Source organism: Lepus europaeus, chromosome 19 (genome assembly GCF_033115175.1).
Source record: "Lepus europaeus isolate LE1 chromosome 19, mLepTim1.pri, whole genome shotgun sequence".
Classification (NCBI taxonomy): Eukaryota; Metazoa; Chordata; class Mammalia; order Lagomorpha; family Leporidae; genus Lepus; species Lepus europaeus.
The window spans coordinates 40,845,492-40,858,414 of record NC_084845.1 but is presented as its reverse complement, the minus strand read 5'-3'; the positions used below and the strand labels follow the sequence as shown (position 1 = coordinate 40,858,414).

Sequence of the window (12,923 nt, the reverse complement as noted above, 5' to 3'; positions counted from 1 at the left end):
TTAGCAGAGAGCTGGATCAGAAGTGGAGCAGCTAGGACTGGAACCAGCACCCATGTGCAAATGTTGGCATCACAGGTGGCAGCTTTATCCACTGTGCCACGATGCCAGCCCCTAAGGTTGTTCTTATAGAATTAAAAAAGATGGCAAGTTTGTTCATAATTTCTATTTCTTCTTGATTTGGCTTCAGTAGTTTGTATATTTCTACAAATTTTTAAATTTCATCTAGTTTATCTAATTAGTTGACATGCACTTACTCACAATACTCATATTACTTTATGATCCTTTTGTATTTCTGTAAAGGTGGTAGGAACATTCCCTTTCATTTAAAAAAAAATTTTTTTTTGGAAGGCAGAGTGACACTGAGAGAGGGATGGGGGTAAGATAGAGGAAGAAATATTTCATTTGCTGGTTCACTCTCCAAATGGCTTCAAGAGCCAGGGCTGTGTGATGCCAAAGCCAGGAGCCAGGAGCTTCTTACAGGTCTCCCATGTGGGTGCAGGGGCCCGTGTACTTGAGCCATCTTCCACTGCTTTCTCAGGCTCATTAGCAGGGAGCTGGATAGGAAGCAGAGACACCAGGATTTGAACTGGCACTCATTTGGGAGCCAGTGTTATGGTGCAGTGGGCTAAGAAGAACCACCTCATTGCTTTGGGGTAGGCGTTTGGTAAAAACATAGGATGACCACTTACATTGTAGAATCTTGGTTTGCTCTACTTCTGAGCTGCCTGTCCAGGTTCTTGCTAATGCACAGACTGGGAGGCAGCAAATGATGATTCAAGCTTGTGGGTCCCTGCCACCTATGTGGGAGAGCTAGATGGAGTTTGGGCTTCTGACTTTGTCCTAGCCCAGCACTGGCTGTTGTGGGCATTTGGGGAGATATATGTCTCTCTGTGTTTCAAATAAAATGAAGTAAATTAAAGCTTTTTTCAAAGCACCAAGTTTTGGTTTCACAAATTCCATTTTTTCCCTTTTCTATTAATTACTATTCTAATCTTTATAATTTCCTTCTGCTTATTTTCAGTTTAGTTTGATCTCTTTTGCTATTTCCTTCAAGTGGAAATTTTGGCTGCTTTTTTTCCTTTAATGTAGATGTTTATAAGTATAAATTTCTATCACTGTTTTGGCTACATCTCATATTTTGGTGTACTGTTTGTATTATTTACCTGGGAGACAGTGAGATTGAGTGAGTGAGCTTCTATCTGCCGGTCTATCTCCCAAATGCCCACACAGCCTGGGCCACAGCTGGGAGCCAGGAATACAACCCCCATCTCCCATGTTGGTGGAAGAAACCAAACCATCTGAGCCATCACGGTAGTCTCCTAGGGTCTGCATTAACAAGAAGCTGGAGCCAGGAGCCAGGGCCAGGAATCAAATCCAGGCACTCTAATGTGGGACTCCGAACCTTAGCTGCTAGGGCAAATGCCTGGCCCTGTTGGATTTTTGTTTTCATTCGTCTTGAGGCATTTACTAATTTCCCTCAGGATTTCTTGTTTATTTAGGAGCACGAAGTAATTTCCATGCATGAATTTCCAAGCTTTGTTATAAAGTTCAAATTTCATTCCATTGTATTTGGAAAATGTACTTGCATGATTCTATTTAAAATCTATTGTTGAGGGTTGATAGGTGTCTCCTAAGTTTAGATACTTTATAGTGTTTTCTATTTTATTTACACTTTGTCTAATGACTATCAATTATCAAAAGTGGGATACTGAAATCCCCATCTCATAAAATTATTTCAGTTGTGTTAATTTTTGCTTCATGTATTTTGTAGCTGTTGTGATGTGTATGTGTTCATAATTATTACATATTTTGTAGACTTATCTTTTTATCATTATAAAATATTCCTTTTTTCCAGTAGCTTTAAAACCTGGTTGATAAGTTAATGCACTTGTTTTCTCATGGTTACTGTTTGCATGATATGCAAATCAGAAGTGTTTATCATGTACACATGACATACATGATCTAAATAAGTCACAAAAGTGTATATATAAATTATGATAAATACAGACATGTCAAATCTTGGTGGAGATCTTAGACTAAATGATGCTAGGATATTATTCAGAAAAATTCAAATTATGATTCCTATCTTCAACTGTTATCAAAATAAATCCTAAGTTAATAAAGACATTGGTTTTTAAAAAAACAAAGATAAATATGTGTATATTTGGAGCAAAATATTTTTCTATGGAAAATATAAAAAACTGAAACAAGACATGGTGGAAGATTGAAACTACATAAAAATTTAAACTTGTGCATTGAAAACAAACAGGATTAACAGGCAAACTGGGAAAAATATTTGCCACTTATATAACAGACAGTGCACAAAGCACATGAACAACCCATCAAAGGGAAATACACACGACCTTATGAAAATATATTACTAATAAAGAAATATAAAACAAGAATTTATTTTTATCAATTAAATTGACAAAGATTAAAATATTATAAAGCCTAGTGCTGGCAAGGAGACATAGGGAAGGAATTAGTTTCATGGTGTGCTTCTAGTATAAAATGGTACAATTTTATTGGTCTTAAAATTAGAACACAACTGTTTTGTGACTCAGTATTTATTCTAATGAAGAATCATATATTTATGCAAAACTTTAACTACAAACATTAAGTAATCCCAAACTGAAATATATCTAAAAGTACAATAACTGGATAGTAAACAAATTAAAATAAATCTATATAACGGAATATTAGAAAGCCCTTAAAAATGTTGTAGAAGATTGTTTAATGGCATGAAAAGATAATCATGATACAGTAAATCAAAGTAGGTTACAAAATGGGATGTACATTTTAACTTCATTCTTACTAAAATAATATATGTATATGCAGAGGAAAATTACCCAAGGGTTAACACCTATCTTTGAATGTCAGCATTATGGGGGCTATTTGCTGCTTCCCCATTTCCCCTGGGATTTTTTTTTTTTTTGTAATATGCATCTTATTTCTTACTAAGAAAGGAGAACAATAAGTTAATTTTAAAAATCATGAAGATGTTTTGCCTATTTGGCAAAGATCATTTAAGAAGGCAATACACAGTATTGATAAGGATTGGATAAATGGGCATGCACAAAATGTATGCTGCTAATGGTAGTATATAAATTGCTACTAATAGCTTCATTATAAACCTCACAATATATAACAACATCCATAAAAACCAAGGAAGTATTTTAAATTCTAGTAATTAGGCAAATTACTGGAGATGGATGCAAAAACCCGTGTATAAATCCAAATGTCACTTTTTTGAGTACATAATTAAACAAATTACATTTTTATGAGCCAGTCCTATGTATTAAAACTCACATTGCAGGGTTCTTATTGACATAGGTTATTGTATTAGGAAGTACACTAAAAATTTTGTGCCATATAATTCTGACTTAATATGAAAATGCATTAGTTTCCTAAGGCTGCCATATCAAATTACCACAAACTACCTGGCTTAAAACAACAGAAATTTATTCTCCCACAGTTCAGGCTACAAGTCCAAAATCAAGGTGTTGGCAGAGTTGGTTCCTTCAAGAGGCTTTGAAGGAGAATCTGTCTCTTGCCTTTCTCCTGGATTCTGGTGTTTGTAGGCAATCCTTAGCATTCCTTAGCTTGTAGCTACATCACTCCAATCTTTGTCTCCTTTGTCACATGGGCTTCTTCCCTTTTTTTTTTCTTGATAAGGACACCAGTCATTGGATTTATGGCCTACTCAGATCCAGTATGACCATGACTTAACCAATTACCACCAACACCCTATTTCAAAAATCACATCACATTCTGAAGTTCTGAGTTGAGCTTTTGGAGGATATAATATAGCTGTATCAAATACATTTCAATAGTGTTTACTCACTGGGGGGGCTTATGGTTAAAGTATTTCAATGTTTTTCTACACTTTAAAATAAACAGCTTATGTTGCATTTACATGAAGTTTAAGTTTATTGTTCAAAAATTGCTTTGCCCTAATATAGCTCACAAAATGCCAAATCCATCCTTCCATACTCATATAGTATATCTTTTCTCAAAAGCATCCAGCAAAGCTGTTTCTTCTTCCAGCACTAGAATAGATTACTGTTCCTTTGGGTGAGTGTTGGTTTGTGTTTATATGCTATATTGTACACAAAAGAAAAAAAGCTGTCTAAGCTTGAAAGGACAGTTGAATGTGTTCAGGTTAAACGAGTATATGATGATATTCCACTGTTTTAGTTTTGGAATTGGGGAAAAATAATTTATAAGTGTTAATAAAAATAACTAACAACAATGGCAATAAGAAAAAAATCTCAAAGAGAAAAAATAATCATTTCTAAAATGGACTTCTGGGTATATATGAGTCTTTCTAGATTTTTTTAAGGTTCAAGGGGAGAAAACTTCAAGAAATAATGTTTAATGCTCAGTACTAAGTGGAGGTCGGGCTGCAAAACTGAGGTTTAATAATTAGGGTTCCAACAAAGCTGCTGCTGCTGATCTGCAACCATCAGAGCCAACAATGAAATTAAATGAAAATGAAAAATTGGCAACATTTGAGGTATTGTGTCTAAATTATAGTGAATTTCTGTTTTTAAAAATTGTTTTTGAAAATACACTTATCTTTTAAAGATTTTATGACTATGGTTTCTTTCATAGCTGGAGTAAGTTTTATCAAAAATTCAATTAAGTATTGTCATGTACAGAGGCTGACATCATGGGTAGTCAAAGAATATGTTTAATAAAAAATAATTAAACTTCCATTTGCTCTATAGAACATCATAGAAAGTAATTTAATAAATTACAAATGACTTTTTAAGACGTTTGCTCAACTACAGAAAGCAAATTCAGACTACACAAAACACAACTGGTAAATATTGCAAATGTCCACAAAAGAAAAATTGGACTAAGACTCGAATCATGAGACCTGAAACAAGGGCTATAAATACAAGGCAATAACAGCTATAATTCTTTTAGTAACTACCAACACATACTTGGATATCCTTTCAACTTTAGTATTCTGTAATTCTACTGATTTTTTTTCCTTATAACCCTTAACTTTATACAACCACATTTGCATGTTTTTTTCTTAGCTGATAACATTTCCCCAATCAATACTTAATAAAAGTATCTTGAAACCCAGAGAATGCTTAAAGTTAATTAATACTAGCCTTAATGCTTTGAAAACTGTAATTGCCTTATTACATAGAAAGAGAATCACTAGGATGTTAACCAAATTCATTTGACCATAATTAGGAAAATACTTTATCTCATAAATTTGATATAAATTAGATTTTAGTGATAAGATCTAGGATTTTTTTCCTTTTTTTTTTTTTTTTAATTGAGGAAAGAAAGGAATAAAGATCATGTGGGTAGAACTAGAGGGAAGAAGGGATACATGAATGGTGTTGAAATACTCCACCGGCAAACTAAGTTAGCTGTGTTTGAAAACTTTGGCTATCTCATAGGTGTATCCTAGTTAAACAAAAGTGCAATACTGCAAAGGGAACATACTAAATATGTCACACATCATTTTCATGATGAAGAATTACTACCCACTTCTCCTGGATGGGCTTCATAGTGACTATTGCTAAGACATTGCATAAAGGACTATCAATTCAAAGTACTATTTTGGGAAAATACAAAAATCAATACAATCCCATTGGAACTTATATAATTTTGTAAATACATATAACACTGTCTTTCTAATAAAGGGTTAGTTATTTTACATACAGAAACATAATTCACTGGTAAAGGTCTTGGAAAACCTAATATAATTGCTTAATTCATGACAAAGCCACAGTTTATCAAACATATTGAAAATTATTTTTAGAGAATTCAGGTTTTTTTTTTTCCTTAAATTGATCCCCTGGCAAACTTTATCACTGACTTATCTGAGTACCAGAAAAATAGTAACATTTCTGTCGCCTTAGAATTTAAGTATTTTAACATCTAATTCAGTTCTAATTGTTTACATGTATAGGAAGGTGACCTGGACCTCTACTTTGTCAGAATAGTAGCAGCTTTAGCAGGAGAAACTGCATCACAAATCAAATACCAGACAAAATTGAGCAGAAGCCTTGGGCCTCATTTTTGTGGTGTACAGGTAATACCTTGTAAAATCTCTTGAAATTATTCAAAGTGCATTTTCAAAATGGGCAACTCAGTATATTTAATATAAACCGATTACCCAACACTGATTCTGGGCAACAATTAGTTTGCTTATACCTAGAAACTCAAAACAAATTTAGACTATCTGCATATTACTTTACCACTATTATTTGTTAATTTTGGAATATTTCCATGACATAAAACACAAAGAGAAATCTACACAAATAAAGCAAACAAACAATTTCTTTTACATGAAGTATGCTGTGTTGAAAGTTCTTTTCAGTGGCATTTCATGAGTTTGCCTTTTCTGAACCCTGGAAACAGACATTACTCATCTGAGACAATTTTTTCTAATAGGAGGCCAAACATTGAGAAGTTAAAACTAAGTATGTCTATAGGGTGCCAAAGTCACGTGACAGATTATTTCATGACTTAACTTTGCTGATGTCCGAGTGAAGCTCAGCAAAGACTAAGTCATATTTCTTGCCAGATCAACGTGATATAGAGGATGTGTCTAAAAAACCCCTGAAAACAAGTGTAGAATTAGAAACGAATGTAAACTTCCTAAACTAACTCAGCTGAGGTAACAGGTAGCCAGTTAAATTGGCTGATTGGGAAACTTATTTCTTCTTTAAAACATACTTGTACCTGAATTGGAAATATCAGCAGTGCATCACAACACTAGAGCATTTTCATGTAATTAAAGCAATGGATGGTGACGTAGATTCTACAGCTTTCATGACATTCATTAGCTGCCCAAATTATTGCTGAGTTTTGATCTGTAAATTATAGGTGTCAAGGAGGCTGTAAAACTATATTCAAATTAAATCAGTAATATGCATAAAGTATTCTGTGTTCACTGCAAATATATTAAATATACAACTCTTATTGAGCATAATTTTCATAAAATTAACCCCCAACAAAATTATAATGCCTTTTGTTGTAATTTTACACCTTTATGTATTTGATAGTACATACGAGTTCAGAAACTTATGAATCTTAAGAAATATTACATGCAAAACGTCTCTGAAAGCAGTTTGCACTTCTAAACAAATAACTGAAATGTTCTGTCAGTAAGTTATTGATGCACTCAACACTGGGCTATTTACAATTAATAATTAAAGAAAAAAATCCAAAATCAGTTCATAATTTAAGTGCAGAGTCTGGGAATCAGTCTTCATTACTAGAATCTGAATCCTCGGATGATGATGATGTACTATCAGATCCAGATGAAGCATCGGCTTTCTCTGAACCCTCATCTGTGCTGTTTTCATTGAGAGGACTTGGCGCAGTCTCCCCTTTGTCTTCCTGATCTCTAACTCTAGAATCTTCTTCCTTTACTTCTACAGACTTAGATGAGCCTAAGTCACTGTTCTTGTTTTTCTGTACATCAAAAGTATTGGACTGGGACAAAGTTGGAACATGAAGATTAAGGCCTGGAGTGAGAAGCATCCCTGGATAAAGTATATTAGATAGTAATAGTGGGTTAAGAGCTAACTGGTTGGCAGCTGCAGCTGTATTTAACGCAGCAGTAGAGGAAGTTGAAGGAGAACTTGACACTGAGTTTTCTCCACCATTCTCTGAACTTTGGCTCTCTGTCCTTTCTTTTTTTCCTTCTAGCTCCTTAGAGTCATTTCCCTTTTTCTCTTCAGTCCCAGATTCTGTAGGCTTTGTCAGGAGTCCTCCCATGCCTAAGAGATTAGGTAATCCAGCCATTCCTGACAGTAGCATGGGGAACATAGCAGCCATGTTTTTAGCTTCTCCTCCAGAAGAAAGGCCAGCAGGCATTCCCATCAACCCTGCGGTTACTTGCAGTGACTGCAAGTTTTGTAGGTTTTGTTGTAAGGCCTGAAGCGTTGTGAGATCCACACCGGGAAGTAATCCATTTGCTAACAAAGGACTGCCTGAAACATTGGTGGCGGTTGCAGCCGCTGCCGCCGCTGCCGCCGCCTTCGCAATTCCACTTTTAGGCCGTCTCCCACGCCTGCTCACTTCCTCTCTCACAACAGGACCAGTGAGAATACGTTCATACATACTCTCTGGAAGAAACCCCTGGAAGAAAGACATATTCATTCACATCAGCTCTGTGAAAGAAAAACCAGTAACTGTCAGATTACCGATTAACTTATTAAAAGTAGGAAATGACTTGTAAGGTTATTCTGTACTGATATGAAATAATTATGAAAAAGATCATCTATTTTATTGTACACAACAGCTTAAAACAGCTATTCCACTTCTCATATTATTGTAGGATGACAGTAGAAAGAAGCTTCTAGTCTCCTCCATAGTGAAGTATAGTTTGTAGAAGTTTTAGGAAACAGAAGACCCAAAGAAACATTTTTCATGGGTACTTCTGTAACCTTTGTATGTTTCACTTCACCATTTCATCTAGGAAAGGTCAATTAGGAAAGGATAAGGGAGGTAAGTGCAAGCTCAAGGTTAAAATGAGATGTTTCAATTTGCTGGGTCACTACTCCCCAAATGCCTGCAATGGCTGGGGCTGGGATTAGGCCAGTTCCAAAGTTGGGAGCCAGGGACTCAAAGTGGGTCTCTCATGTGGGTCGCATTATCTGAGTCATCACTGCTGCCTCCCAGGGTCCCCAACAGCTATAATGAGAAGTCACAGCCAGGAATCGAATCATGTACTCATTTGTGGGATACAGGTGACTTAACAGCTAAGCTACATGCCCAATTCTCTTATGAATCTTTTGACTGTTACCTTGAGAATAGAGGAGATAAGCGTCAAGCTGAAAAAAAAAATATTCAAAAGGGGGAAAAAGATCATTTGGCTCAGGTAGCAGCAGCAGCATCTGCAGACTGGGAACCATTTATCTAGGACAATGGAGGACAATCTGCTACTTTCATTTAATTCTCCCTTGATTTTCTGAGGGCTCAAAACTCTTAGAAGTTTTAGAAGTTCAGATCATCTGGACCAGCACTGTCTGACAGAAATATAATACAACCCATATACGTAATTTTAAATTTCCTAGCAGCCACATTAAAAAATAGAAATGTGAAATTATTAAGTAATATATTAAACCCAACATAACAAAAATATTTCAATATACAATCTATAAAAACAAATATTTTACATGTTTTGGTATGTGCTTCAGACTTAACACATCTCAATTATAGACCAGCTCATTTTAAGTGCTCAACAGCCACATGTGCCTAGAGGCTATGTTTGTGACAGCTTTAGACAGCGGTTTAAGGAAAAACTCTTTTGAGACTACTTTTTTTTTTTTTTTTTTTGACAGGCAGAGTGGATAGTGAGAGAGAGAGAGACAGAGAGAAAGGTCTTCCTTTGCTGTTGGTTCACCCTCCAATGGCCGCCACGGCCGGAGTACCGCGCTGATCTGAAGGCAGGAGCCAGGTGCTTCTCCTGGTCTCCCATGGGTGCAGGGCCCAAGGACTTGGGCCATCCTCCACTGCACTCCCGGGCCATAGCAGAGAGCTGGCCTGGAAGAGGGGCAACCGGGACAGAATCCGGCACCCCGACCGGGACTAGAACCTGGATTGCCGGTGCCGCTAGGCGGAGGATTAGCCTGTTGAGCCACGGCGCCGGCCCTGAGACTACTTTTTAATTTTGTTTTGAATTCATGAACTTATTTTCTTATTTTTATTTGTAAGGCAGAGTTAGAGAGAGAGAGGACAGAGAAGGGGAGAGAGGGAGAGAGAAGAAAGAAAGAAATATATATATAGAGAGAGGTCTTCTGATGGTTTATTCTCCCAATGGCTGCAATAGCTTAGACTGGGCCAGGCCAAAGCCAGGAGCTTCCTCTGAGTTTCCCACCTGGATACAGGGGCCCAAGCACTTGGGCCATCCTTCGCTGCATTTGCAGGCACATTAGCAGGGAACTGGATCAGAAGTGGAGAAGCTGGGACTTGAACCAGCGGCCACATGGGATTTTGGTGTTTTAGGTAGTGGCTTAATCTGCTATGCGACCATGCAGGCAAACTTACTTTCTGTCTTAAATTTAAAAAAATTTATTTGAAAGGCAAGGAGATAAAGAAAAAGAGAAAGAGAGGAGAGGGGAGGGAGAAAAGGTATCTTCTGTCTGCAGATTTAAGTTCTAATTGTCCCCAATAGCCAGGGTTGGGTCAGCCTGAATCTAGGAGCCTGGAACCCAGTCCAAGTTTCCAATGTGGGTGGTAGGGACATAAGTACTTGAGCCATAACTTGCTGCCTCCCAGGATACATATTAGCATAAAACTGGAATCTGAGGCAAAGCCAGGATGTGAACCCATGCACTCCAACATGGGATGAGGGCATCCCGAGTAGCATGCTGTGCCAAATGCCTGCTCCTTATATGTTCTCTTTACAAAGTCATTAGGGTTCATTGCAGAAAACACAGCAACAAAAAATACAAAATAATAATAAAAAAAAGATCTATAATCTCATCATTGAGAAATAACCAACTGCTAATATTTCAGGGTATGTTCTTAAGTATACACATTCTCCAATCTTCCCCATCTCCCTTTCTAAAATAAAGAAGTGGAATCATACTGAACTCGATTTTTATAGCCTGTGCTTTTCATTTGGACAACAGTAAAAGCAACAGCTATTATTTACTAACCATTTGCCATGCAGCTAGAGTTCACTATTCTAAGTTAAAGTACTGTCATATTTAACAGACTGTGAACTTTTTTCATCATATTATTCTATGTTCTTCTAGTTTTAAAATGATTGCACAGTTTTCCAATATATAGATGGCTTGCTAATTTATTTCCAATTTTTTTTACTACAATGCCATGATGAATATTCTTATATACATATATTTCTTTGCTGACATATTAGAGGTTAAAGTAAAAACAAATCAGTACTTATTGGTTGTGCATTCTATCTCAACATGTATATGACAAATCTGGAATGTGTTTTGTAAAATAAAATTATGAGCTACAAAATATTATCACATGTTCATAATACAGTTTATGAATTCTTAAAATTTAATGAAGTGGTATCTAATTTTTAAAGTGATAAATGAGTTATGATTTGTAAAATACTCACAGATTGCTTAACAACTTCTCCCCATTCAGGAGCTACTCCATATTCTGAATTTTCTTTCAGGAATCTACATAAATCTTTTAAAGGAGGAGCAAATGCACCTCCAACCTGTAATGAAAAACAGATTATTAAATCTTTGAAACACAATTCAATCTGAAATTGTTGCTTTTATTCTGTACTATAAAGACATTATTTCTTTAAAATACTATTTTTGAACCACCTTTAACAATTTTTATGATTACATTAAAAAGGGCTACCAAGGGGCCAGCGCTGTGGCATAGTGGGTTAATCCTCCACCTGTGGCGCCAGCATCGCATATTAGTGCAGGCAATTCCTGGCTGCTCCTCTTCTGATCCAGCTCTCTGCTATGGCCTGGGAAAGAAGCAGAAGATGGCCCAAGTGGCTTGGGCCCCTGCACTCGCGTGGGGGACCCGGAGGAGGCTTCTGGCTTCTAGCTCCTGGCTCCTGGCTTCCAATTGGCCTAGCTCTGCCCATTGCAGTCACTTGGGGAGTGAACCAGGACACTGAAGACCTTTCTCTCTCTCCCTCTGTCTGTAACTCTACCTTTCAAATATAAATAAATAAAAATCATAAAAAAGGGGGGGCAAACAAAATACATTGATATGCTACATAAATATATGACACTAACTTCTGAAGTTTCATGTAGAATAATTAGAATAGCAAAATTAATAACTATAATTTACTGTGTACCTCCTATGCTGGATAGGGAGTATAGGCTATAGACTAGTTAAAATTACACCTTTGGGAATCAGATTTACCAGCTATGTGAACTTGCCAATCAGTAAATTCCATTGAGCCTGAGTTTTCTAATCTGAAAAACAGGGATAACAGCACTTCCCTCCTAGGGTTAAAGATAAAATGAGGCAATTCAAACGTCTTAACATAATGTCTAGCTTCTAATAAGTTGTTATTACAATAATATGCCAAGTAGCATGATAAAGACTTTTTTTTATTACAACATCTTTCTGAGACATCATTATGTCTATTTTTTAAATGAAGGCAATGATTTTTAGAGAAGGTATATAATTTGCCTAAAGTCAGCTAATAAATGTTAGGGTCATAATTCAAATCCAGGTCTCAAAAACTCAAACTCTAATCTATTACATAGATTTACTCTCTAAAAGTAGAAAAAATACATATCTGTTTTATGTCTAAAGTGCTATAACTCACCACTCATATGTAAATTTGAAAAAATAAAAAATTCAATATAATAATTAGTATGATGTTGAGATATATTTTGAAATTCAAATTAAGAATACTACATTTAGGGGTGGGAGGATGCTAAAAAAGATTATATTTGTACAAATGATTTGAAACCACCAATTTAAAGTTCCTTTGGAGTTTAAGGGTTTTATTTTTTTATTTTTTTAATGACAGGTAGAGTTATAGACAGTGAGACAGAAAAAGGTCTTCTTTCCGTTGGTTCACTCCCAAAATGGCCACTATGGCCGGCGCTGCACCGATCCGAAGCCAGGAGCCAGGTGCTTCTTCCTGGTCTCCCATGTGAGTACAGGAGCCCAAGCACTTGGGCCATCCTCCACTGCCCTCCTGGGCCACAGCAGAGGAGCAACCGGGACTAGAACCCAGCGCCCACATGGGATGCTGGCACCACACATGGAGGATTAACCAAGTGAGCTACAGCGCCGGTCCAAGGATATTTCTTTTTCCCTATTTTTTTTTTTTTTTTTGACAGGCAGAGTGGACAGTGAGAGAGACAGACAGACAGACAGAAAGGTCTTCCTTTTCCGTTGGTTCACCCCACAATGGCCGCTGCGGCCGGCATACTGGGCTGATCCGAAGCCAGGAGCCAGATGCTTTTCCTGGTCTCCCA

General features: G+C 36.6%; 1 protein-coding gene across 12 annotated transcripts in view; it reads right to left on the bottom strand.

Moving 5' to 3' along the window:
- Window positions 1–4,670: 4,670 nt before the first annotated feature.
- The window catches only part of CHD9 (chromodomain helicase DNA binding protein 9), a 285,267-nt gene continuing 277,014 nt past the window's right edge, over window positions 4,671–12,923 (bottom strand). For all 12 annotated transcript variants that reach the window (XM_062177146.1, XM_062177144.1, XM_062177142.1 and 9 more), the window contains 2 exons: window positions 11,075–11,179; window positions 4,671–8,118 (listed from right to left, as the gene is read on the bottom strand). In XM_062177146.1, the coding sequence (XP_062033130.1) occupies window positions 7,237–8,118; window positions 11,075–11,179 (987 nt within the window). In that variant the 3' untranslated portion in view covers window positions 4,671–7,236. The remainder of the gene's footprint in view (window positions 8,119–11,074; window positions 11,180–12,923) is intronic.